Source organism: Bufo gargarizans, unplaced genomic scaffold (genome assembly GCF_014858855.1).
Source record: "Bufo gargarizans isolate SCDJY-AF-19 unplaced genomic scaffold, ASM1485885v1 original_scaffold_1365_pilon, whole genome shotgun sequence".
Classification (NCBI taxonomy): Eukaryota; Metazoa; Chordata; class Amphibia; order Anura; family Bufonidae; genus Bufo; species Bufo gargarizans.
This window is the reverse complement of record NW_025334325.1, coordinates 62155-84875: the sequence shown is the minus strand read 5'-3', so window position 1 is coordinate 84875 and position 22721 is coordinate 62155. Positions and strand designations below refer to the sequence as shown.

The 22721-nt window shown below is 49.3% G+C and overlaps 2 protein-coding genes across 4 annotated transcripts in view; one reads left to right on the top strand and one right to left on the bottom strand.

Annotated features, from left to right (window-relative positions):
• The window catches only part of LOC122923211 (isoleucine--tRNA ligase, mitochondrial-like), a 76059-nt gene extending 73393 nt beyond the window's left edge, over window positions 1–2666 (bottom strand). The window contains exons 1-2 of the mRNA XM_044273959.1: window positions 2425–2666; window positions 648–770 (exon numbers count right to left, since the gene is read on the bottom strand). Coding sequence (XP_044129894.1) covers window positions 648–770; window positions 2425–2622 — 321 coding nt within the window. The 5' untranslated portion in view covers window positions 2623–2666. The remainder of the gene's footprint in view (window positions 1–647; window positions 771–2424) is intronic.
• LOC122923212 (3'(2'),5'-bisphosphate nucleotidase 1-like) overlaps window positions 2667–22721 on the top strand; it is a 32531-nt gene continuing 12476 nt past the window's right edge. For 2 of the 3 annotated variants that reach the window (XM_044273960.1, XM_044273962.1), the window contains exons 1-4: window positions 2667–2752; window positions 5348–5502; window positions 19169–19296; window positions 22376–22480. In XM_044273960.1, coding sequence (XP_044129895.1) covers window positions 5442–5502; window positions 19169–19296; window positions 22376–22480 — 294 coding nt within the window. In that variant the 5' untranslated portion in view covers window positions 2667–2752; window positions 5348–5441. Of the gene's footprint in view, window positions 2753–2787; window positions 2804–5347; window positions 5503–19168; window positions 19297–22375; window positions 22481–22721 lie in introns of those variants that run through there. The other variant, XM_044273961.1, reaches the window with a different exon arrangement.

Below are 22721 nucleotides of genomic sequence, written 5' to 3'. Positions count from 1 at the left end.
TTTGGAAGTTGACCCTCTGATTCCTGCCACGGCTTTCAGTTAGCATTGCCACGGAATGCCCTGGATTAGCCACAGTCAGTGGGTATGACCTGCGTGCGGCTACCCGCCGTGGTTTACACACAGAGACTGCAGCAGAACTTGGCATGTCATGGTATTCAGTTCTGCGGGTGCTATATGCACTAAGGAAGAGAATCCTCAAGAAGCTAAACAGCCTGTGAGATCTGTGCAAAAATACACACAAACTGAATGCAACTGTAACAAACCCTCAGCTTTGATGTATTAGGTCTATTAGCAGCCCAATTGTCTCTCCTGCTACATTGTATCGGTCCAGACTGTTTAGTTCACAGTATGCTGTCTAGACTGGTGACAACTGTAGCAAACTCCCAGCTGCGAGAAGCATTAGATCTACAGTATATGGGCTGTTCAGCTACTAGGTGTAAAGAAGAATTTCCCCATTCCCAGTCAGCAAGCAGAGGCCTTGAAAACAGGGAGGAATTATAATTGTGAGATGGTACATGGCATGTGAGCGGCTATTCGGGTGAGATAAGCAGCTGTCGGGTAATAGGGTGAACAAATACAACTGGATGACCATATCTGAGGGGTAAGGATGATCGACGATGATCAGACACAACCCCTAAAGCCCTTACTTTATTAAGTGCATGTCCCACGTGGGGGTCTCCGTTAGCGTAGGGGGGGCCGTCATGTAGACTGAATTCCTTCTTTGCTTTTCTCGCTTTTTGCCAATTATAAAGCTGCAAGAAGTTTGCCTCCTGTGAGAAAAACATAAAAATACATCAGAGTTATAGTAAGGAGCAGAGCTGGCACATACATCACACTGCCCACCCCTCACCTCCCTCTCATCCCCATGCCCCCGTCCTCCCTCCTGACCTCCCACCCATCCCCATGCCCCCGTCCTCCCTCCTGACCTCCCACCCATCCCAGTGCCCTCTGACCTCCCTCCTGCCCCAGTGAGATCCCCCCTGACCTCCCACCCATCCCAGTTCCCCCGTCCTCCCTCCTGCCCCAGCGAGATCCCCCCTGACTTCCCACCCATACCAGTGCCCCCTGTCCTCCCCCCTGACCTCCCACCCATCCCAGTTCCCCTGTCCTCCCTCCTGCCCCAGCGAGATCCCCCCTGACCTCCCACCCATCCCAGTGCCCCCTGTCCTCCCCCCCATCCCAGTGCCCCGTCCTCCCCCCTGACCTCCCACCCATCCCAGTGCCCCCTGTCCTCCCTCCTGCCCCAGTGAGATCCCCCCTGACCTCCCACCCATCCCAGTGCCACCTGTCCTCCCTCCTGCCCCAGTGAGATCCCCCCTGACCTCCCACCCATCCCAGTTCCCCCGTCCTCCCTCCTGCCCCAGCGAGATCCCCCCTGATCTCCCACCCATCCCAGTGCCCCCTGTCCTCCCCCCTGACCTCCCACCCATCCCAGTGCCCCGTCCTCCCCCCTGACCTCCCACCCATCCCAGTGCCCCAGTCCTCCCTCCTGCCCCAGCGAGATCCCCCTGACCTCCCACCCATCCCAGTGCCCCCTGTCCTCCCTCCTGCCCCAGCGAGATCCCCCCTGACCTCCCACCCATCCCAGTGCCCCCTGTCCTCCCTCCTGCCCCAGTGAGATCCCCCCTGACTTCTCTCCCATCCAAGTGCCCCTTACATCCTCCATTGTTCCAGTGCCCCCAGAAGTTCCTCCCATCCCAATCCCACCTGATATCCCCCTTGCTCCAGTGTCCCATTGCCTTACTCCCTCATCAAACTACCCCAAGATCCCTCCCAACCCAGTGCTCCCGGACATCTCCCATTGCCCCGAGATTCGTCCCATCTTGATGCCCCCTAATGTCTTCCTTGAACCAGTGTCCCCAGAGATCCCCATCCCCTTTGAGATCCCTCCCAGTGCCCCTTCATATCACTGTGCCCCATTACATCCCTTCCAATTTCCCCACAGATACCCCATCGTCCCACTGTCCAAAGATCCCCGCTTCCAAGGCCCCAGTGCCCCTCATGATATGCCCTTGTTCCCATACCCCTTGCCTCCTGCCCTAAACCCTTGTCCCAGCGCCCCTATCCTTGGCCCCAGAGCAGCCCAGTCCGTCTGATAGACCCAATCCTTCTGCCCTGAGCCCAGTGCCCCCTGATTTCTCCCTTTGCCCCTTGTCCCAGTGACCCCTGAAATTGCCTCCCAGTGACCCCTCACACACACACACACCCCCAGTCCCTGTGCCCCATTACATCCCTTCCAGTTCCCCCATCATCCCACTGCCCAAAGATCCTCCTTCCCAGTGCCCCCCAGGACGTGCCCTTGTTCCCATACCCCCTGCCCTGAACCCCTGACCGCACAGCAGCCCAGTCCCTGTGCGATAGGCTCCAATCCTTGTCCCGGTGCCCCCTGCCCTCAGTGCCCACTCTTTGCCCCTCACCCCTGACCTCTTGCAGGCGCAGCTCGGTGCTGACGGTGTCCTCGGGGCTCCGGCGTATAGGGAAGTCGGTGTGAGGGAGCAGCACGGTGTCCTGGTACTTGTTGTTCTTCCCGGGGCTCTCATTGCTGCTGATCAGCCCGGAGGCGGCTCTCCCTCTCCAGAGAAAGCGGAAACCGGGCAGCCGCCGGCGGAGAACGGTCAACATGTTCCTGACAGAAACTACGGCGAGCGGAGAGGTGACAGGGACGGCGGCCGCCGAGGACCAAAGCTCTGGCGCGCGTTCTGTCAGCCCTGGCTGAGCCGTGACATTGAGTACGTCCAGGGGAGGTCTCCGTGTGAGTACGGATCTAGGGCGACAAATTGCTCCAGAAAAGTAGTTTTTTATGGTACGGCTACAGGGCCACATTGGTTGCAGGACATTTTATATATTGTAGTTCAATAGGGGGTCGCAAAGCGACATGCTGCGACTGCAATTATCGCAATCAATCGGATTTTTTTATTTTTTTGCTACTGTGCAGAATGTCGCATTTACACCATTGAAATACATTATATGCAATGCCCAGCGACCTTCATGTATGGCAGTGTAGAGGGACAGCCATAGGAATGGGGGTTCATTGTGGTGCCACCGCCACACACGAATGGCGAAAACATGTCACCGCAAACATTCAAGTCGCACCGTGACCCCATTGCTTCATATGGCTGCTCGGCTACGCTGTGAAATTTGGTTACGACACGTGTTGATCACTATTTAGCCATACCCTGAGGGCCATGACCGTTACCCGAGAATCGCAGTCTGACCAGGTTGGGTTTTTTGTGATCCTGGGGTCACGGCACATGTATGAATCGCGCTACAACCCCATTAATTCCTATGCTTGCGCGGCTACACTGCGATCCTTGGGCTGGGTTCACATCATGTTTTTGCCATCCATTTATCATATACAAAAACGTATACGTTACACGGGTGACATACAGTGGCTACATATATGTTAAACGGATGGCACAACGTGATATGGGCCCACCCTAAGATCACCGTGTGGCCGGCTACATGACAACAGAACAAAAAGCTACAGCTACATGGCGACGTGTCACGTGATTATTATTTTTTTGTAATGGTGTTGCCCTACGACATGCTGCGACTGCGATGTGACAGTCGCACAATAATCCGACTTGGATGGATTTTTTTGCGACTGTGGTGACATCATTAATTAACGTTACCAAAAAAATGTGCGCAGACCCTACGGCTCATGCTAGATGGCAATCTTGGCTGTGACACCTGTCATAGTGCAGCCATAGAACTCAATGGGGCTGCAGAGCGACTCACAAGCTGCTGCCGTGATCCCAGGATCAAAAAATAGGCCGAGACTACACAGCGACTTTGGGCACAACACACATTGCGCAACCGACGACCGGAGTGTAGGAGCAGAACGGTTTTTCAGAGCGACTCAAAAAATGCTGCCACCCAAGAATTGCTGTTGTGTTGGATTTCTTTCGACTGTCGCAGCCGCAGCATTTCACGTAGAACTTGTTGTGGCCAGTACTGCCGTCTAGTCCCAGCCTAGGGCCACATTCATACGGCGGCGGGACAGCCATGCTCGTGTTGTGGGCCGCAAACCGCTGACCCACAAAATATGGGTACCAACCGTGTGCTCTCTGCATCAAGCTCTGGACCTATTCACAAGATGCGGCGAAAAATAGGACATGTTCTGTCTTTTGCAGTGTGGAAGTTTGGACCCCGAAGGACCAGAACCGTTCCGTGTGATTCTGGATCCGGAATCACACGGAAAAAAACGCCAAATATGATTCCAGCCGAACGCGTTTTTTGCAGACCACAAAGCGAACTCGGTTGTGTGGATGAGGCCTAAGGCAAGGGAGGCAAGGGTCAAATCTAAGGATGAAGGATGTAACACATGACAGGCGGAGTAGACACACGGGGGGTCATTTATCAAACTGGTGAAAAGTAGAACTGGCTTAGTTGCCCCTAGCAACCAATCAGATTCCTCCTTTCATCTTGGACAGCTTCTTTGGAAAATGAAAGGTGGAATCTGATTGGTTGCTATTGACAACTAAGCCAGTTCTACTTTACACCAGTTTGGTCAATGACTCCCACAAGGTTTATTGCCTGTAACCATGGAGACACATAGGTCTGCACTGGAGCTGTGTCTGTGACGTGTGACGCGCAAAATCCTATGTCTAAATCAGTAAAACTCGAGTGACAGCGAATTTACTATTTTAGCTCCCACGCAAGTTGTCACCCAGCTTTCCCGGACTCCCGAAGGCCAATCCGTTTACGCAGTGATACGTCACCTCATCCCATATCCCTGCAGGAATAGTCAGGCTTTTCAGGAGTCTGGGAAAGGTGGGTGACCATATTGATAGAGCTGTGTCATGGTTAAGGGCTCATGCACACGACCGTATGTATTTTGCAATCCACAAAAAAGAGATGACATCCGCGTGACGTCCGTGTTGCATCCGTTTTTTTTGCGGATCCATTGTAACAATGACTGTTCTTGTCTGCAAAATGGACAAGAATAGGACATGTTCTATTTATTATTATTTTTTGTGGACACTGAATGCACAGAGTCATTTCCGTTATTTTTTTTTAAGACCCATTGAAATGAATGGTTCCGCATATGGACCTGTAAAAAAAAAAAAACGGAACGGAAATGGAAGAAAAATACGTTCGTGTGCATGAGCCCTAAAGCTGGGACTTACACAGCAATTTCGGCTGCCATACCCGTCATGGATCCCTGTGTCACAGTGCAGCCATTGAACTGAAGGGGGTCGCAGCACAACTCACCAGTGACCGCGACCCCGGAATTGCATTTTTTTTTTTTTTTTAAGGAATTACGCAATTAATATTGATAACGATATTACCTTCCATCATGTGATTATCTCAGGATAGTTACTGCAAATATCTGCTAAATCCATAGGAATGAGGTGAGAGAAGAATGAGTCAGCAGATCCGAGGCCTCTAGGACCCAGCAGGAACACGGCTGACATAGGAAGTACATTGCGCCCTGTGAAATGTTGTGCAGACCTCTGCACCTACTGACAGTCTCCACTCTGTGCAGCGTCCGCCGGGCAGGTAGGTGGCTTCTTATGGAGGGAATACGGGGGCCAAGCCAAACGTGTGCTATTGCCTGACGTGTTTTAGAAGTTACAGATTCTGCCTTGTTTCTAACATTGAATTGGAAAAGACACATTAAAAGGAGCTTTTTACTTTAAAAGGGGGTTGTGCAGGATTACTGCCTTTCCGAAACAGCACCGCCAGGTTACGCAGGTTGCACAAAGTATTGCAGATCAGCTCCATTCAGTGGATGAGCGGAGTTGCAATGCTGCACACAACCCACGGGCCGGGGTGGCTCTGTTTTTGGAAGAAAGCAGCCATGTTGACGTAATCCTGAACAGTCCCTTTAACAAAGATCAGTAGGTAACATCAGGGGAGGCCCATTAACCTGCGACCACCACCGGTCCCTGGAAAAAGGGTCTGCGCTTACCGGTAATGGCCCCTCTGGGCTTGTCAGACCTTTCCGTGTCCAGCGCGGTGTCAGGCTGGTCCTGTGCCAGGCTTTGAACTCAATAGATTTTCCGGTTTAGCTCAGTCTAGAAGATACCAGGTTACAGAACGGAGCACCGAAGGGGTTAAAGTTTTAGTTTTTTTTCCCCCAGAAGGATCTCACGGACACCCAGCAATGTTATCTTCTACACTAGTATATAGAAAGTAAAAAAGTTGTGTCACCCACCGTCCCTGTTGCTACTAAATTTTTTGCGGACCCATTGACTTCAATGGGTCTGTGATCCACATTTCGCCGCCAAGCATATCGATGGGGTAAGAACACGGTTGATACATACGTAAGTCAGTTTTGCAAAAATGGTTCATCCTTAGGGCTCATTCACGTGACCGTGGTTTGGTTCCGCATCCGAGCCGCATTTTTTTGCGGCACGGGTGCGGACCTATTCACTTCAGTGGGGCCGCAAAAGATGTGGCTAGCACTCCGTGTGCTGTCCGCATCCGTTGCTCCGTTTCGTGGCCCCGCAAAAATTATGAGTCATGTCCTATTCTTGTCCGTTTTGCGGACGAGAATAGGCATTTCTGTAAAGGGCCATCTGTTCCGCAAATTGCGGAAGGCACACGGGCGACATCCGTGTTTTGTGGATCCGCAATTTGCAGACCGTAAAACACGGCACGGTCGTGTGAACAAGCCCTTATTTTGTTGATCTGCAATTTGCAGATTGCATGAGGAATGACGCCTAAAAAATTACTATATACTCGCGTCTTTCCCCTGCGCTGTTCTCTGTGTCCCGCGGTCCGGTCCTCCTCCCGCTGTTTGTATGCAAGGCTGCCGCAGTCAATTGCAGGTATACGGCATGTGACCGCTGCTGCCAATCAGTTCTCCAGAGTCACAAGCCGTATACCTGCACCTCACCAGTGCAGCCTTATATACAAACAGCGGGACGAAGTGGGGCTGGCGGCGCAGAGAATGGCGCTGGAGAAAAAGAGGGTCAGCTTTGGATTTCTGCTGTGGATCCTGTGGCCCATTAGATTTTTCCATGTGGATTCTGTCTTTAACCTGCCCTTACCCTAAGTTCACACCTGAGCGTTTTACAGCGCGTTCAAACGCGCTGTAAAACGCTCAACACATGAAAACCAATGCTTCCCTATGGGAATGGTTCTCACCTGGGCGTTTTACAGCGCGTACGATCGCGCTGTAAAACGCCCGACGCATAATCAAGTACTTGAGCTTCTTTGGGGCGTTTCGACGCGCGTTTGTGGCCATAGGACACTGCATCAATGACACAAACGCGTGTCAAACGCGCGTTTACTATTACAAAAACGCGCATAAAAACGCGCGTAAAATGCGCGTTTGAGAAACGCTCAGGTGTGAAAGCAGGGTAAGACACTGCTCTCTGACCACTCCCTGCTCGAGAGCGATCAGCGAGGAGTAATGGGTGGCGCCCGGCACCTCCAATATTTTTTCGGAAAAAAATGCTTGTGATTTGTGACGTCTGCACATTCGCATCAGCTGAACGTTTGTTATTTCAGTAGAGCAGGGGAGATAAGCGGCTGCAAGATACAACTGGCGCCGATTTATACCTGCAAAGATCGGACATGAAAAATCCATATTCTTGGTTCACAGTCCAGATGAGGAGCCATAAAATGACGCCGTGGACACATCAGAAAATTCTTGGTCAGGTTTAGAAATCTACAAGGGTATTTGCACGTCGTGCGTATTACGCACAGATTATTGCGCAGAAACTCTGCACTGTAATACAGCACCGGCTAAGTAGACGGGAATTTCAAAATCTCATGTACACGGTGCAGAAGTGGACCTGCAGTTCGGCTTTAGAAATCCGCAGCATGTCAGTTGTTCATGTGGTTTTTTCATTGCCGACTTCTCCCTGTGAGATCTGGAGCAAATCCGCATCAAAATCTGCACATAAGGTGGATTTCACTGCTGATTTGCTGCAGAAACTAAGCGAAAACCGCATGAAAGTACGTGCGGAGAATCTGCATAACCTACACCGCCACGTGCATGTACCCTTCAGGCTGCGGGCTGTGTAAGGGCTCATGCACACGAACGAATTTGCTTTCCGTGTCCGTTCCTTTTTTTGCGGACCGTATGCGGAACCATTCATTTCAATGGGTCTGCAAAAAAAAACGGAAGTGCATTCCGTTTCTGTATTTCCGTTCCGTAAAAAAATAGAACATGTCCTATTATTGTCCGCATTACGGATAAGGATAGAACTGTTCTATTAGGGGCCAGCTGTTCTGTTCCGCAAAATACATACAGTCATGTGCATGAACCCTAACAGACATTCTGCACAAATTTCCCTGCGCTGTTTCTGCACCAAATCTGCACAGGTACATTTCTGAAAAAGCAAAGTGTTCATGAGGTTTGTGAAATCTCATACGCCTTGCAAAGGTCTGGCTTCTTCAAAAAGTGACAATTATTATTAAAGCGCCATTCATTCCATAGCGCTGTACATATGATAAGCGGTGCACATACATAACACAGACAATTGCACTAATCATAATCAAGACGAGTTACAGACTGGTACAGAAGGAGAGAGGGTCCTGCCCGTGAGGGCTTACAATCTACATGGTATGGGAGAAGGACACAGTAGGTGCGGGTGAAGCTGGTCATGGCGATATAGAGGCAGCAGGGTCACTGGTTGTAAGCTTGTCTGAAGGGGTGGGTTTTTAGGTTTCTTTTGAAGGATTCCACTGTCGGTGAGAGTCTGATATGTTGGGGTAGCGAGTTCCAGAGAATGGGGGATGCACGGGAGAAATCTTGGAGGCGATTGTGGGATGAGGCGATAAGAGGAGAGGAGAGAAGGAGGTTTTGTGAGCATCGGAGAGTGCGTGTGGGGGTGTATCGGGAAAGTAGCTCAGAGATGTAGGGAGGGGACAGGTTGTGGACGGCCTTGTATGTATTTGTTAGTACTTTGAACTGAATTTGTTGGGCAATGGGGAGCCAGTGAAGGGATTTGGCAGAGGGGAGAGGCAGAGGAGTAATAAGGTGAGAGGTGGATTAGTCGGGCAGCAGAGTTGAGGATAGATTGGAGGGGTGCGAGAGTGCTAGATGGAAGGCCACAGAGGAGGATGTTGCAGTAGTCTAGGCGGGAGATGATGAGGGCATGTAGAAGCATTTTCACAGATTCAAAGTTGAGGAAAGCGCGAATGCGGGAGATGTTTTTGAGTTGGAGGCGGCAGATGGTGGAAAGGGCTTGGATGTGCCGTCGAAAGGAAAGGCAGAATCCAAGGTCACTCCAAGGCAGCGGACTTGGTTACCGGAGAGAGTGTGTAGCCATTGATCGTGATAGATAGTGTGTTGGGGGGTTGAGCAAGATGGGGGAAAGATGATGAATTCTGTTTTATCCATGTTAAGTTTTAGAAAGCGAGAGGAGAAGAAGGATGATATAGAAGATAGACATTGTGGGATTCTGGATAATAAGGTGGTGGTGATGTCTGGACCAGAGAGGTAGATTTGTGTGTCGTCAGCATAGGAGTGATACTGAAAGCCATGGGACTCTATGAGCTCTCCCAGGCCGAGGGTGTAGATAGAGAAGAGCAGGGGTCCTAGGACAGAGCCTTGCGGGACACCAACAGAGAGGGAATGAGGCGAGGAGGTGGTGCGGGAGTGGGAGACAATCTTTATTTTCTTAGTGCAGGTTAAAATCCAATATCCAATAACAGCATCTACGCGTTTCGGACCCCTGTGGTTAGGTCCTTATTCATGACTAAGCGGCATTCATACTTGTGACCCTAAATACCACACTGCAGCCAACGTGCATGCAGGTGAAAGGTTACAGTCGAGTGAGACAAGATACACATGTAATACACACATCAATCCAAAAGTTATAAAACAAGAAAATAAAATCCATAGTAACGAATAGTGTAAGATCAAGTCATGTCTACGGCTTAAAGGGGTCCTCTCACTTCAGCAAATGGCATTTATCATGTAGAAAATCGGTAGTTAGTCTTACCGGTAACGTTCTTTCCAGGAGTCCAACATGACAGCACATGGGAGGATGTCCAATCCAATCACTGTTGGGACAGGAAGTGAAACAGATTAAAAGCCCCCCCCATCCCTCCAATCTCCAGTGTCTTCTAAATTACTACACCGGATGGATGCAACACAATTTTATTACTAATATGATAAGCAATGTTAACATCACACTGAATCACATATTAGGGAGGGAATAAGTAGTGCTGTCATGTTGGACTCCTGGAAAGAACGTTACCGGTAAGACTAACTACCGATTTCCAGGACGTCCTCCATGACAGCACATGGGAGAGTTACCAACTTAGCCATCAGGGAGGGACCACAGCCTGTAGAACCTTACGCCCAAAGGAAAGCTGACGATTGGACGGTAGGTTCAACCTGTAATGTCTACAAAAGGTGTTATAACTTGTCCAGGTGGCAGCCTGACAAATCTGATCTATAGAGGCGTTCGCCTTCTCCGCCCAGGAAGCTGCGACTGCCCTAGTAGAATGTGCCCTGATAGAGATAGGACAGGGACTATCCTGAAGACGATATGCTTCCATAATTGTTGACTTGATCCACTGTGTCAGAGTCCTTCTAGTCACCTTCTTCCCTCTTCCTGCTTTACCAAATTGAACAAAGAGGTTTGAGTCCTTCCTATCAGGCTCTGTTCGGCGAAGGTATTCAAGGACTGCCCGACGGACGTCCAGGCAGTGGAATTTCTCCTCTTCCGGATCTCTAGGAGAGGCGTAAAAAGAAGGTAAGAATATTTCTTGTTCCCTATGGAATGTAGAGACGACTTTAGGGAGGAATGCTGGGTCTAACTGAAGAATAATTCGATCCGGGCAGACTCTTAAGAAAGGTTCCTTCATGGATAAGGCCTGAAGTTCACCAATTCTGCGTGCTGAAGTGATGGCTACCAAGAAGGCCGTCTTCCAGGAGAGCAATTTTAACGGAATGGTGTCCAAGGGTTCAAAGGGCATCTTACAGAGGGTATCTAGAACTATAGACAAGTCCCAAGGAGGAACGGTCTGTCTCAGAGTGGGTTTTAGTCTGGATATAGCCTTTACGAACCTCTTTATCCAACGATGCTCTGCTAGTGGGTAGTCCAGGAAGGATGATAAGGCTGATATCTGCACCTTGATCGTGCTAGGGCGTAGCCCTAGGTCAAAGCCCTTCTGTAGGAAGTCAAGAATCTGCGCGATGGAAGGAGTTGATCTGGACAGATGTGTATCAGCCAACCAGGAATTAAATCTGTTCCAGATCTTCCTATATATAGCATTTGTCACTGGTTTCCTACTTTTTTGTAGAGTGGAGATTACAGCATGTGACAAGCCCTGCCTGCTCAGCATTCTCCTTTCAGGATCCAGGCTCTCAGATTCCACTTTTCCAGATCCGGGTGGAGAAGGGACCCCTGAGTGAGAAGGTCCGGCTTCAGAGGGAGTGATATTGGTTCTTCTACCTTTAGCCTGTCTAACAGGGGATACCAGCTCCTCTTCGGCCAGGCTGGGCCTATGAAAATGAACTTCCCCGAGCTCTCGCTGATCTTCCTCAAGGTGGCCGGGATAAGCGGGATTGGCGGGAAGGCATAAGCTAAATCCATGTCCCATGGTTTTGACATGGCATCTATCCCCAGAGGATCCCCGCTGGGATCTAGGGAAAAGAACTGAGACGCCTGGGCGTTTTCTTTGGAGGCTAGGAGATCCACCTGGGGGTACCCCCATTTCCTGCAGATCTGGTGAAAGACTTGCCTGTTCAGCATCCATTCTCCCGGATGGAATCTTCTTCTGCTCAGGTAGTCTGCTGTAGCATTGTCCTTCCCTCTGATATGGAGGGCTGAGATAGATAGGATATTTTCCTGTGCCCAAAGGAAGATTTTTTCTGCGACCTCCTGAAGGCCTGGGTTCTGAGTTCCCCCTTGATGCCTTATATAGCAGACTGTAGTTATATTGTCTGACAGAACTTGAACGTGGTTCCCTTTTAAGAGAAGTTCTGCTGCTTGGAGAGACCTTAGTACCGCCGTTAATTCCCTTACGTTTGAGGAACGCTGACTCTCTGCCAGGGACCATGAACCCTGAAAGAGATGGTCTTCTATATGTGAACCCCAGCCGGTCATGCTGGCATCGGTCACCACCGTCAAACAAGGTCTTCTCAACCAGTGAACCCCTCTCTGTAGGTTGCCGGGAGTTATCCACCAGTTCAAGGACTCTTTTATGGACATTGGGATCCTGATCTTTCTGTCTAGAGACCTCTGGTCTTTGTCCCACTTGGTGAGGACTAGACCCTGAAGTGGCCTTGAGTGGATCTGGGCCCACTGGACCATCTGTATACAGGATGTCATCAGGCCTAGTATCCGCATAGCCTCTCTGATGGAGCAGAGGTTTTTTCTTTGGAAGGAGGATATTTCTTCTATGAAAGCGTCGCGCTTTGAATCTGGAAGGAAGGACATCTGTCTCTGGGAGTCCAGAAGGGTGCCTAGAAAGATCTTCCTTTCGCTCATGCAAAGATCTGATTTCTCTAGGTTGATAATCCAGCCTAAATCTTGTAGAACCCGTAACGTTGTCTGCAGATGGTTCCGCAGAAGGACCTCTGAGGATGCTGTCAGGAGGAAGTCGTCCAAGTACGGGACTATTGTTATTCCCTGTTGTCTCAGGAACGCCATTATCTCTACTATTAGTTTCGTAAAGATGCGTGGAGCACTTGAAATCCCGAATGGAAGACATTGGAACTGGAAGTGATGCACTATGCCGTCTAACGTCACCGCGAACCTGAGGAACTGATGATGGCTTGGATGTATGGGGACATGATAGTAGGCATCTTTGAGATCGATGGTGCACATCAATGCCCCTGCTGGAATCAGTGGAACCGTTGAACGTATTGACTCCATCTTGAACCTGAAATATTGGATCCATCTGTTCAGGAACTTCAGGTTTATGATAGTTCTTAGTGAACCGTCTGGTTTTTTTACCCAGAACAGTTTGGAGTAGTGACCTCTGCCCTGTTGGGGTCTTGGAACAGGAACTATTGCTTCCATTGCGCAAAGTTTCTCCAAGTCCTGAACCATCTGGTTCTTTAGAGACGGAGACTGGGGAGTGGTAACACAGAATCTCTGAGGGGGAGGACGACCGAACTCTATTTTGTACCCCTCTCGTACCGTCTGAAGTACCCAGGGGTTCTGAGTTACTAAAGGCCATTGATGACTGAAGAACCGAAGTCTCCCCCCCACTGGTCTGGCGTCATTTATTCTGGTAAGAGGAAGTGTTGGGTTTGAGAAGGAACCCCCTCCCCTTCCCCCCTTTGGGGTAGCTCCACCTGCCCGATTTGCCTTTCCCTCTACTCGAAAAATTCTGTGACTGTCCCTGGCCTGAATCCCTCCGAAAGGACTGAGTCTTCTTAGACCTCTCTTCCGGAAAGCCTTTTTTCCTGTCCGCGGCACTCTCAAGGATTGTATCTAGGACTGGGCCAAACACGTGCGAACCTGAGAAAGGGATCGAACAAAGTTTATTCTTAGACGCTACATCCCCTGACCAACTTCTTAGCCAAAGGGCCCTTCTAGCCGAATTCGCCAGTGTGCTGTTTCTAGCTGAGATCCTGATGGATTCGGCCGAAGAGTCCGCCAGGTAGGCCGTAGCCATCTTAAGAAGGGGAATGGATTCTAGAATGTCCTCCCTTGGGGTTTTTAGTCTAAGGTGGTTCTCTAGCTGATTCAGCCATAACCCCATAGACCTGGCTACCGAGGTGGCAGTAATGTTGGCATTAATAAGAGCAGATGAACACTCCCAGGCCTTCTTAAGTAGTCCCTCCGCCTTCCTATCCATAGGGTCCTTTAAGTTTGAGGAATCTTCGAAGGGGATGGTGGTCTTTTTTGTGACCTTCGCCACCTGAATGTCAATCCTGGGAATCTCATCCCATAGTTTAGTATCCTCAGGATTAAAAATCAGCCGATTTTTAAATTCCCTAGGCATGACTAGCTTCTTTTCGGCCTCCTTCCATTCCTCCAGAATTATTTCCTTCAGATGGGAGTTTACTGGGAATAGGCGAGTCTTTTTTGCCCCTAACCCCCCAAACATCTCGTCCTGAACGGATATGGGAGGGCTAGCTTCCTCTACTTGCATGGTATCTCTAACCGCATGGAGGAGGGCGTCTAGGTCTTCAGTAGAGAATAAAAATCTTTTAGGGTGGTCTGAAGAGCCGGAAGCAGAGATGGTGTCGTCCTCAATCTCTCCGTCCGAGACTTCCTGATTATCAAAATCAGAGTCCTCCTGAGTCCTCCTTTTTTTGGGGGGAGGGGAGTCAGGTTGAGAAGGAGGTGGCGGAGGGTTTAGAGAAGAAACCGTAGCCTGTACTTCTTCACGAACGATATTCCTAAGTTCTGTGAGAAAGGACGGCTGCTCCTCCTTCATTAACCTGGCAATGCAATCAGCACATAGCTGCTTCTTGTAGGATATGTGCATCTTTTCCCCGCAAGTCGCACACTTTTTCGGTTTCCTTCTGGGGTCTTGGGAAGCCGACTGCCCAGAACTCTTTTTATCCTAGGAAGAAATCCGAGAAACCGTGCTAAATGACTGGGGAGAGTACACCAGGGTATAAGGATAAGGGCACTTACATGGGCTGCAGCAGAGGGGTCAGGCACAATCTCGGATTTAGCTGACGCTTGGGGCTCCATGGTGGCTAAGCAAAACACACCGCCGCTCACAACTTCCCCACTGGGGCTTACCTCCACCTCTGCTGCCGCGCTGCTCCGTTCTTATAAGGGGAACTCAACCCCCCCGGGGGGAGGGAGTCAACCCCTGAGCGCGAGGCCGGGCTTCCAGGCCTCCAGCGCTTGTGCTGGGCGCCGCCATCTTGTTTCCGGCTGACCCGGAAGTGACGTCATGATGATGCGACGACGACGCCGTTCGGAGCGCGCCGCTGAGCCCAGAGCTCCCGGAGGAGAAGCGGCATCAGCGTCCCGCCTGCCGCCGTCCCAGGCAGGTCGGGACAAGCTAGAGAACCCCCGGAGGGGGAGCTAGCGGGGCCGTACGGGACGCCGCCCGACCTGGCCTGAGAGGGGAGTACCGGACCCCCGACCCGACCTGGCCCCCTGGTGCCTAGGTAAGCACCCGATTCTTAGTACTATGACTGCTTCACTCCTATCCCAGTAGGGACAGGAAGACACTGGAGATTGGAGGGATGGGGGGGGCTTTTAATCTGTTTCACTTCCTGTCCCAACAGTGATTGGATTGGACATCCTCCCATGTGCTGTCATGGAGGACGTCCTGGAAAAGTTAATACAAGGCACTTACTAATGTGTTGTGATTCTCCATATTGCTTCATTTTCTGACTGAATTAATTTTTCCATCACATTATGCACTGCTCGTTTCCATGGTTACGACCACCCTGCAATCCATCAGTGGTGGTCGTGCTTGCACACTATAAGGAAAAAGCACTGGCGCCTCTGGTGGTCGGTTCCGTGGGAGTAGGCGCAGTCTAGTGCTTTTTCCTATAGTGAGCAAGCACGGCAACCAATAGATGGTTCCGCAAAAACGGAACAGATACGGAAAACATTCAGAGTATGTGAACCCATAGACTTGAATGGAGCCACGGAACTTGATTTGCGGGCAATATGGCAATAATAGGACATGTTCTATCTTTCAACGGAAAAACTGAAATATGGAAACGGAATGCATACGGAGTACATAATTATTTTTATTTTTTGGGCGGATCCATAAAAATGAATGGTTCCGTATACAGAACACAAAAAACGGCCCGTAAATGGGAAAAAAACCAGTCGTGTGCAGGAGGCCTTACACTGGGGACAGATAGGTAAACTAGCGCATGCGCAGTCCATCCCCAGGGTAAGTGAATGGAGGCCGCTGATAGATGGAACTCTCCATCAGCCACCATGTTTCCAGTGCAGTGCCGGCACGCAGTTCAGGGGACCTGCCTAGTAGGCCTGCACAATATATCGCCAAAGCAATCGCAATTAATCGCCATATCGCAGTCGCCAATTGGCCGACCCAAAAATGCTGCAATTATATTACCATATTTTTTGCTTTATAAGACAAACTTTTTCCCCCCCAAAAGTGGGGGGAAAATGGCAGTGCGCCTTATAAAGCGATGGTTGACTTTTTACGTGGTTGACACGGATGTATCGCCGGCCGCTATGCTGCACAGCGCGGCCGGCGATACATCAGTTACAGTATGGGGAGGGAGGAGGGGCTGGAGGCAAGTCGTTATTTTAATTAAAGGGGTTCTGCACTTTCAATTAACTGATGATCTATCCTCTGGATAGATCATCAGCTTCTGATCGGCGGGGGTCCGACACCCGGGACCCCCGCCGATCAGCTGTTTGCCGCAGCGCCGCTGCCTTCTCACTGTTTACCGCCGGGCCGCCCGCCCACTGACGTCACGACTTGTATCAACTAGAGTGGGCGCGGCTAAGCTCTGTTCACGTGAATGGAGCTTAGCCGCGCCCACTCTAGTTGATACAAGTCGTGACGTCAGTGGGCGGGCGGCCCGGCGGTAAACAGTGAGAAGGCCGCGGTGCTGCTGGAGCGCCGCTGCCTTCTCAAACAGCTGATCGGCAGGGCTCCCGGGTGTCGGACCCCGGCCGATCAGAAGCTGATGATCTATCCAGAGGATAGATCATCAGTTAATTGAAAGTGCAGAACCCCTTTAACAAATGTTCTTTTATTTATTCTATTTTATTTATCTGTTCTGTGCAGCGCTATTAAGAAAATGGCAAGTTTTGTATTTTGTACTTTTGCAGTAATGCAAATATGTTATTTAATTTAGAAAAAGATGTTTTATTTTAAAAAACACTGTGCATTTCAGTTCTTGAGTTAAGCATAACTACATTTCTGCATTATCGGTAATTTGTGTGTGCTTTTGCCTTGAAAATCCAAGCAAATAGACCTCTAGCACAATTCCCTTAAAATATCGCATCCCGTTATCGCAATTTTTAGGGCCCTAATCGCAATCGCACAAAATTCCCATATCGTGCAGCCCTACTGCCTAGTAACCTAAATTATTCAGTGCCTATAGTTTAATACGTGATGTGACCAGCACATGTACAGCTTGTAATATAAATCCGCCAACCCCTTTAATCTTTTCACTTGTGCGGTGGCGCACAGAGACCGCGTGGCACCGCAGAGACATGAGCACTCCATGTGCTGCAGTATAACGCCTCTGTACGAGACCATATTCCAGGCTGCAGGCAATGCAGAATACATAGACATGCGATGGAACACACCACAGTTTAATTTCTTACAGAGTTCGCCCCAAAAGGGGCTGACTCTCCACGGATCTGACACTGGTGGTAAGTCCTATAATGAACACGTGTTGTGTTTTATATATGCTTTATGTGATTATTATAATTTTTTTTATGTGCAGTTTGTTAATTAGATTATATGTCAGTAATACCTGCGCTTGCTTTTGTCCTATAGTCATTCTGGAAAGACGTATCCAGTTTCTTAGGATGTTTTGTTTGAATTGCACAATCCACGACTCGGGTTCTCAAATAAACCGGAGTAAAGGTGACGGCAAACGCTGCGCCCTGCAGATTACAACCCATGGGTGTTAGTTACCTTCAGATCGATGTATTTAAGGCTGGGCTCACACCAGGAGAGCCGGATAAGATAATGATATGGATGAAATGTGCTTTACTAAGGCCATATTTGATGTTTTCTTTTATTTTCTGGTGGTGAGGGATTTTATAATGTGCCCCCAATTTCCCCAATATTTATAATACTGTATATACAAAACTCCATGAGGATGTTGCCCCTGGTCGAATTCTAACCCAGTGCTGGGATACCTCATGCAGGGTATCGCATTAGACATGTTCACTCTAATCAACCATTTGCATTAAAGTGATTGTCTTTCAATGACCATCCCTGTCCACATGCCTCATTAGGGTGTAAAGAAAGGGGTGTCTGGCAGATTCCCCTGGCAAAATCAGCCGAACCTGCACTGATCAGCTAATGGCCCTCCCATGTGAAAGGTGTGGTCTCTAATAAGACAGCCCCCCCATCTTGTTTTGTGATGGGGAAAAAAAATTGGGGCAGAACCAGTAGTGTCCAATTCCAGTGCCAGAATGTCCCCATTACAGGACCAAGACAGAGGTTGCCCTCATTAACACTCCCACCCAAATAGCTAGTTCCCCATTACCAGCACCATCCAAAGAGTTCTCCCAATAACCATTGCCAGCCAAAGGGTTCCCCATTACTGGCTCTAGCCCAAGAGTTCTCCTTTACCATCGCTCTCCCAAGTGTTTCCCCCATTTGCCAGTGGCAGGCAAAGTGTTTCCCCCATTTGCCAGTGGCAGGCAAAGTGTTTCCCCCATTTGCCAGTGGCAGGCAAAGTGTTTCCCCCATTTGCCAGTGGCAGGCAAAGTGTTTCCCCCATTTGCCAGTGGCAGGCAAAGTGTTTCCCCCATTTGCCAGTGGCAGGCAAAGTGTTTCCCCCATTTGCCAGTGGCAGGCAAAGTGTTTCCCCCATTTGCCAGTGGCAGGCAAAGTGTTTCCCCCATTTGCCAGTGGCAGGCAAAGTGTTTCCCCCATTTGCCAGTGGCAGGCAAAGTGTTTCCCCCATTTGCCAGTGGCAGGCAAAGTGTTTCCCCCATTTGCCAGTGGCAGGCAAAGTGTTTCCCCCATTTGCCAGTGGCAGGCAAAGTGTTTCCCCCATTTGCCAGTGGCAGGCAAAGTGTTTCCCCCATTTGCCAGTGGCAGGCAAAGTGTTTCCCCCATTTGCCAGTGGCAGGCAAAGTGTTTCCCCCATTTGCCAGTGGCAGGCAAAGTGTTTCCCCCATTTGCCAGTGGCAGGCAAAGTGTTTCCCCCATTTGCCAGTGGCAGGCAAAGTGTTTCCCCCATTTGCCAGTGGCAGGCAAAGTGTTTCCCCCATTTGCCAGTGGCAGGCAAAGTGTTTCCCCCATTTGCCAGTGGCAGGCAAAAAATTCTCTCAATTGCCAGTGCCCGCCAAAGGGTTCCCCCATCATCAGTGCTGTCCAAAGAGTTAAATTGGACCTTCCATACTCTAGACATCTGTGTTCATGGATGCCACCAGTGCTTCATACCTAAACTGTGGTCTCCTTTTAAGCCACCATTTCAGCCTGATGAAGGTATCTGCTGAAACTCTGCTCCTGGTGATGGCCTACGTCCAACCCAAGTTTGGATTTGTTTGTGCTTTCCCTGTAATACTTTACTGTCACCTTTGCCATCCACATCAGGTGCTGTTCTTGCTTTTGTACTATATATTAATTATTGTCTCTTCATACCCCCGAACAGCGTTCACGATGTCTTCAGCTCCAATTCTGTTAGCAAGGTTGGTGGCCTCTGCGCACTCTGTGGCTGATAAAGCCGGGAAAATCGTCAGGAATGTCATGAGCGGCGGAGATTTGGGCATAGTCGAAAAGGTAAATGTGTAAGGGCAGTATTACACCAACAGATTATCTGTCCAATCAGACCAATAGTTGGTGTGTGTATAACAAAAGATCAGTGTGTGTAACCGGTGAGTGCTCAGAAAATCTGTCCGCTCTTTACTGTTCTAGAAAGTAGGATGATGCCTACATAACGGAACATAGATAGTGTGATTTACATCCACTATTATATATATGCAGTGCAACATGCTGACCCTCCATTGATCCTATTGTCAGGACTGGACAGCAGTCTATGAAAACCATCAAATAACCCTGGACGAACATCCTCAGTTGTCATGGGGAGGCTGTCAATGTATGGCTTTTTTGGGGTTAATTACTCTTGTTTTCCCTGTGTACATATAGAACTAATGTACACGTAACAATGTTCAATAGTGAAACCGAATCCCACATGATAGATGTATGTATGTACACAGTGACTACACCAGCAGAATAGTGAGTGCAGCTCTGGAGTATAATACAGGATGTAACTCAGGATCAGTACAGGATAAGTAATGTAATGTATGTACAAAGTGACTGCACCAGCAGAATAGTGAGTGCAGCTCTGGAGTATAATACAGGATGTAACTCGGGATAAGTACAGGGTAGGTAATGTAATGTATGTACACAGTGACTCCACCAGCAGAATAGCGAGTGCAGCTCTGGAGTATAATACAGAATGTAACTCAGGATCAGTACAGGATAAGTAAATGTAATGTATGTACAAAGTGACTGCACCAGCAGAATAGTGAGTGCAGCTCTGGAGTATAATACAGAATATAACTTGGGATCAGTACAGGGTAAGTCATGTAATGTATGTACACAGTGACTCCACCAGCAGAATAGCGAGTGCAGCTCTGGAGTATAATACAGGATGTAACTCAGGATCAGTACAGGATAAGTAATGTATGTACATAGTGACTCCATTTACATGGTAGATTATACACAGTAAAATGAGGAGATGTCCCTTTAGGGCAGCACTTATGTACACTGTCGCACCAAGAAGTAGTTGTTGGAATGAAGCTTCCTATGTGTGACTGTAATGATGATAAATGGAAGTGATTCCAATATTAGAGGAAAAGAGAAGTTTATTGGATAAAACTGTACAATTGAAATGAGGCTCTAGGACTCTGATGGCCACCTCTAGCCTGGGCACGAGATGAGATCGGGCCTCTAGCCTGGGCACGAGATGAGATCGGGCCTCTAGCCTGGGCACGAGATGAGATCGGGCCTCTAGCCTGGGCACGAGATGAGATCGGGCCTCTAGCCTGGGCACGAGATGAGATCGGGCCTCTAGCCTGGGCACGAGATGAGATCCGGCCTCTAGCCTGGGCACGAGATGAGATCCGGCCTCTAGCCTGGGCACGAGATGAGATATAGCTGGGCATGGGGGTACACAGATTCTGTATTGTAACCTACAGCACATTTGTCCACAGATGTCACAGCTAGGCCTGTAAACACTGGATTGGTGATAAATCTGGTGACCGAGCAGCCAAGGAAGTGTAGTAATCTGGAGGAGACATTCTTGGGAAACCCTTGCTGTGTGAGAGCGATCATTATCCTGCTTATAAATGCCAGTTGGAAGCCTTGCCATGAGAGGACCACACGTGGTGGCAGGATGTCCTGCACATATCGCTGAGCTGTTAGTGTCCGTCGTATCACCACTAGGGGTGACCGACTGTCATATGTGATGCCTCCCCAGATCATCACACCAGTAGTCGGGGCAATATGTCGCTCCACATCATGGGAAGGATTCAAGCATTCATCACGAGGCCTCCATACTATAACCCAACCCATGTGGGATCCCAAACAGAACCTGGATTTGTTGATTCCAGTCCAGGTTTCTCATTCACAACACCATTGCAAATTAAGGCAGCAGTGGCTGACTTTCAATGGCAGGACACCTAGACGCCAAATTTCTTTCTCCTAAATGCCTGGAAATGGTCCGAGCAGAGACAGGGCTCTGTAGTGAAGGTGCCACCAGTGTCTGGATGGTGGACAGCGAATCTGTGAGAGCTACTCATGATTGTCGGCAGATCAAACCGTCCTCTTTATTAGTGGTCTGTCTGGGATGTCCGGAGCCTGTTCGCTGTATGTGCATGCCCTAACGTAACCACTGCTCCCAACACCTCCTAACAGCTAGTTCATAACGGCCAAGATGGTGGGCAATTCATCGATATGACCATCCTGCTTCTCTCAGTCCAATAATGCTCAACCACTCAGTCTGTCAACAGAAAAAATCTTCAACAGCATCATAGAGGCATGTCCAGCATTCAACAATCAGTCACCAAGATGTACACTTCCCAAAAGTAGCCTCTGAGAGCCTTTTCATAGTGCAGCGGGGAAAGCAGTTTTAGGCTACTTTCACACTTGCGGCAGTGTGATCCGGCAAGCAGTTCCGTTGCCGGATCCACCGATCTGGATGTGACTGAAAGCATTTGTGAGACTGATGCGATCCGTCTCACAAATGCATTGCAAGAACAGATCCATCTCTCCGCTTGTCATGCGGATAGACGGATCTCTCTTGTATTTTTTTAACAGTTTTCCTTCAGGTGTTTCTTAATGCCGGATCTGGCACTAATACATGTCAATGTAAATTAATGCCGGATCCGGCATTCCGGCAACTGATCAGACATTTTGGACGGAGATAATACCGCAGTGACTGACCTGCTCCATTCAGAATGCATTAGGATATAACTGATCAGTTCTTTTCCGGTATTGAGCCCCTAGGACGGAACTCGGTGCCGGAAAAGAATAACGCTAGTGTGAAAGTACCCTTACGCCCTCTTGTGGCCAGACCCAGTATCTCATCAGACCACACCTGTAATCGTTTACATATCTGCCTGAGACATAATGGCATGTTGAGTTTTGCAGCAACACGATATTTCTATCTTGGTGCGGTATTTTATTGAGTGTATACGCCGGATTATAGGAGCTGCTGCAAATAGTTGCTCTTATTCTGCAGGACGTGGTGGGATGGTGTATTAAAGTGCAGCCCTGGGATAGAAGGAGTGGACTTTTCTTTGCACTGGGGATGTAGCAGGATATAACTGATGGCTCTCATATCTCTGTGTTTCAGACTGGTGCCAACGACCTCCAGACGGCAGCGGATTGCCTGGCACAGCAAAGTATCTGCGCCTCTCTGGCAAGAAGGTTCCCACGGTTAACCATCATAGGAGAAGAGGTGAGGCCACTTTCTGGACCGATGTCCATACTACTCTGCACTCCCAGACATCAGACTCCCTCCATAATGCTTGTAGATTTGGATAGATAGACTTGTGCAGGCTGTGTTCAATTGTAGAACATAAAAACGCCACACCATAGGGTGATAACGTTTGGGTAAAGTAATAAAAATGTCTCCAAAAATGGAGGCTCACCTTGGGGGGTTGTGCTAAGGGTAGGCACGTACGGGGATGTTTTATGTG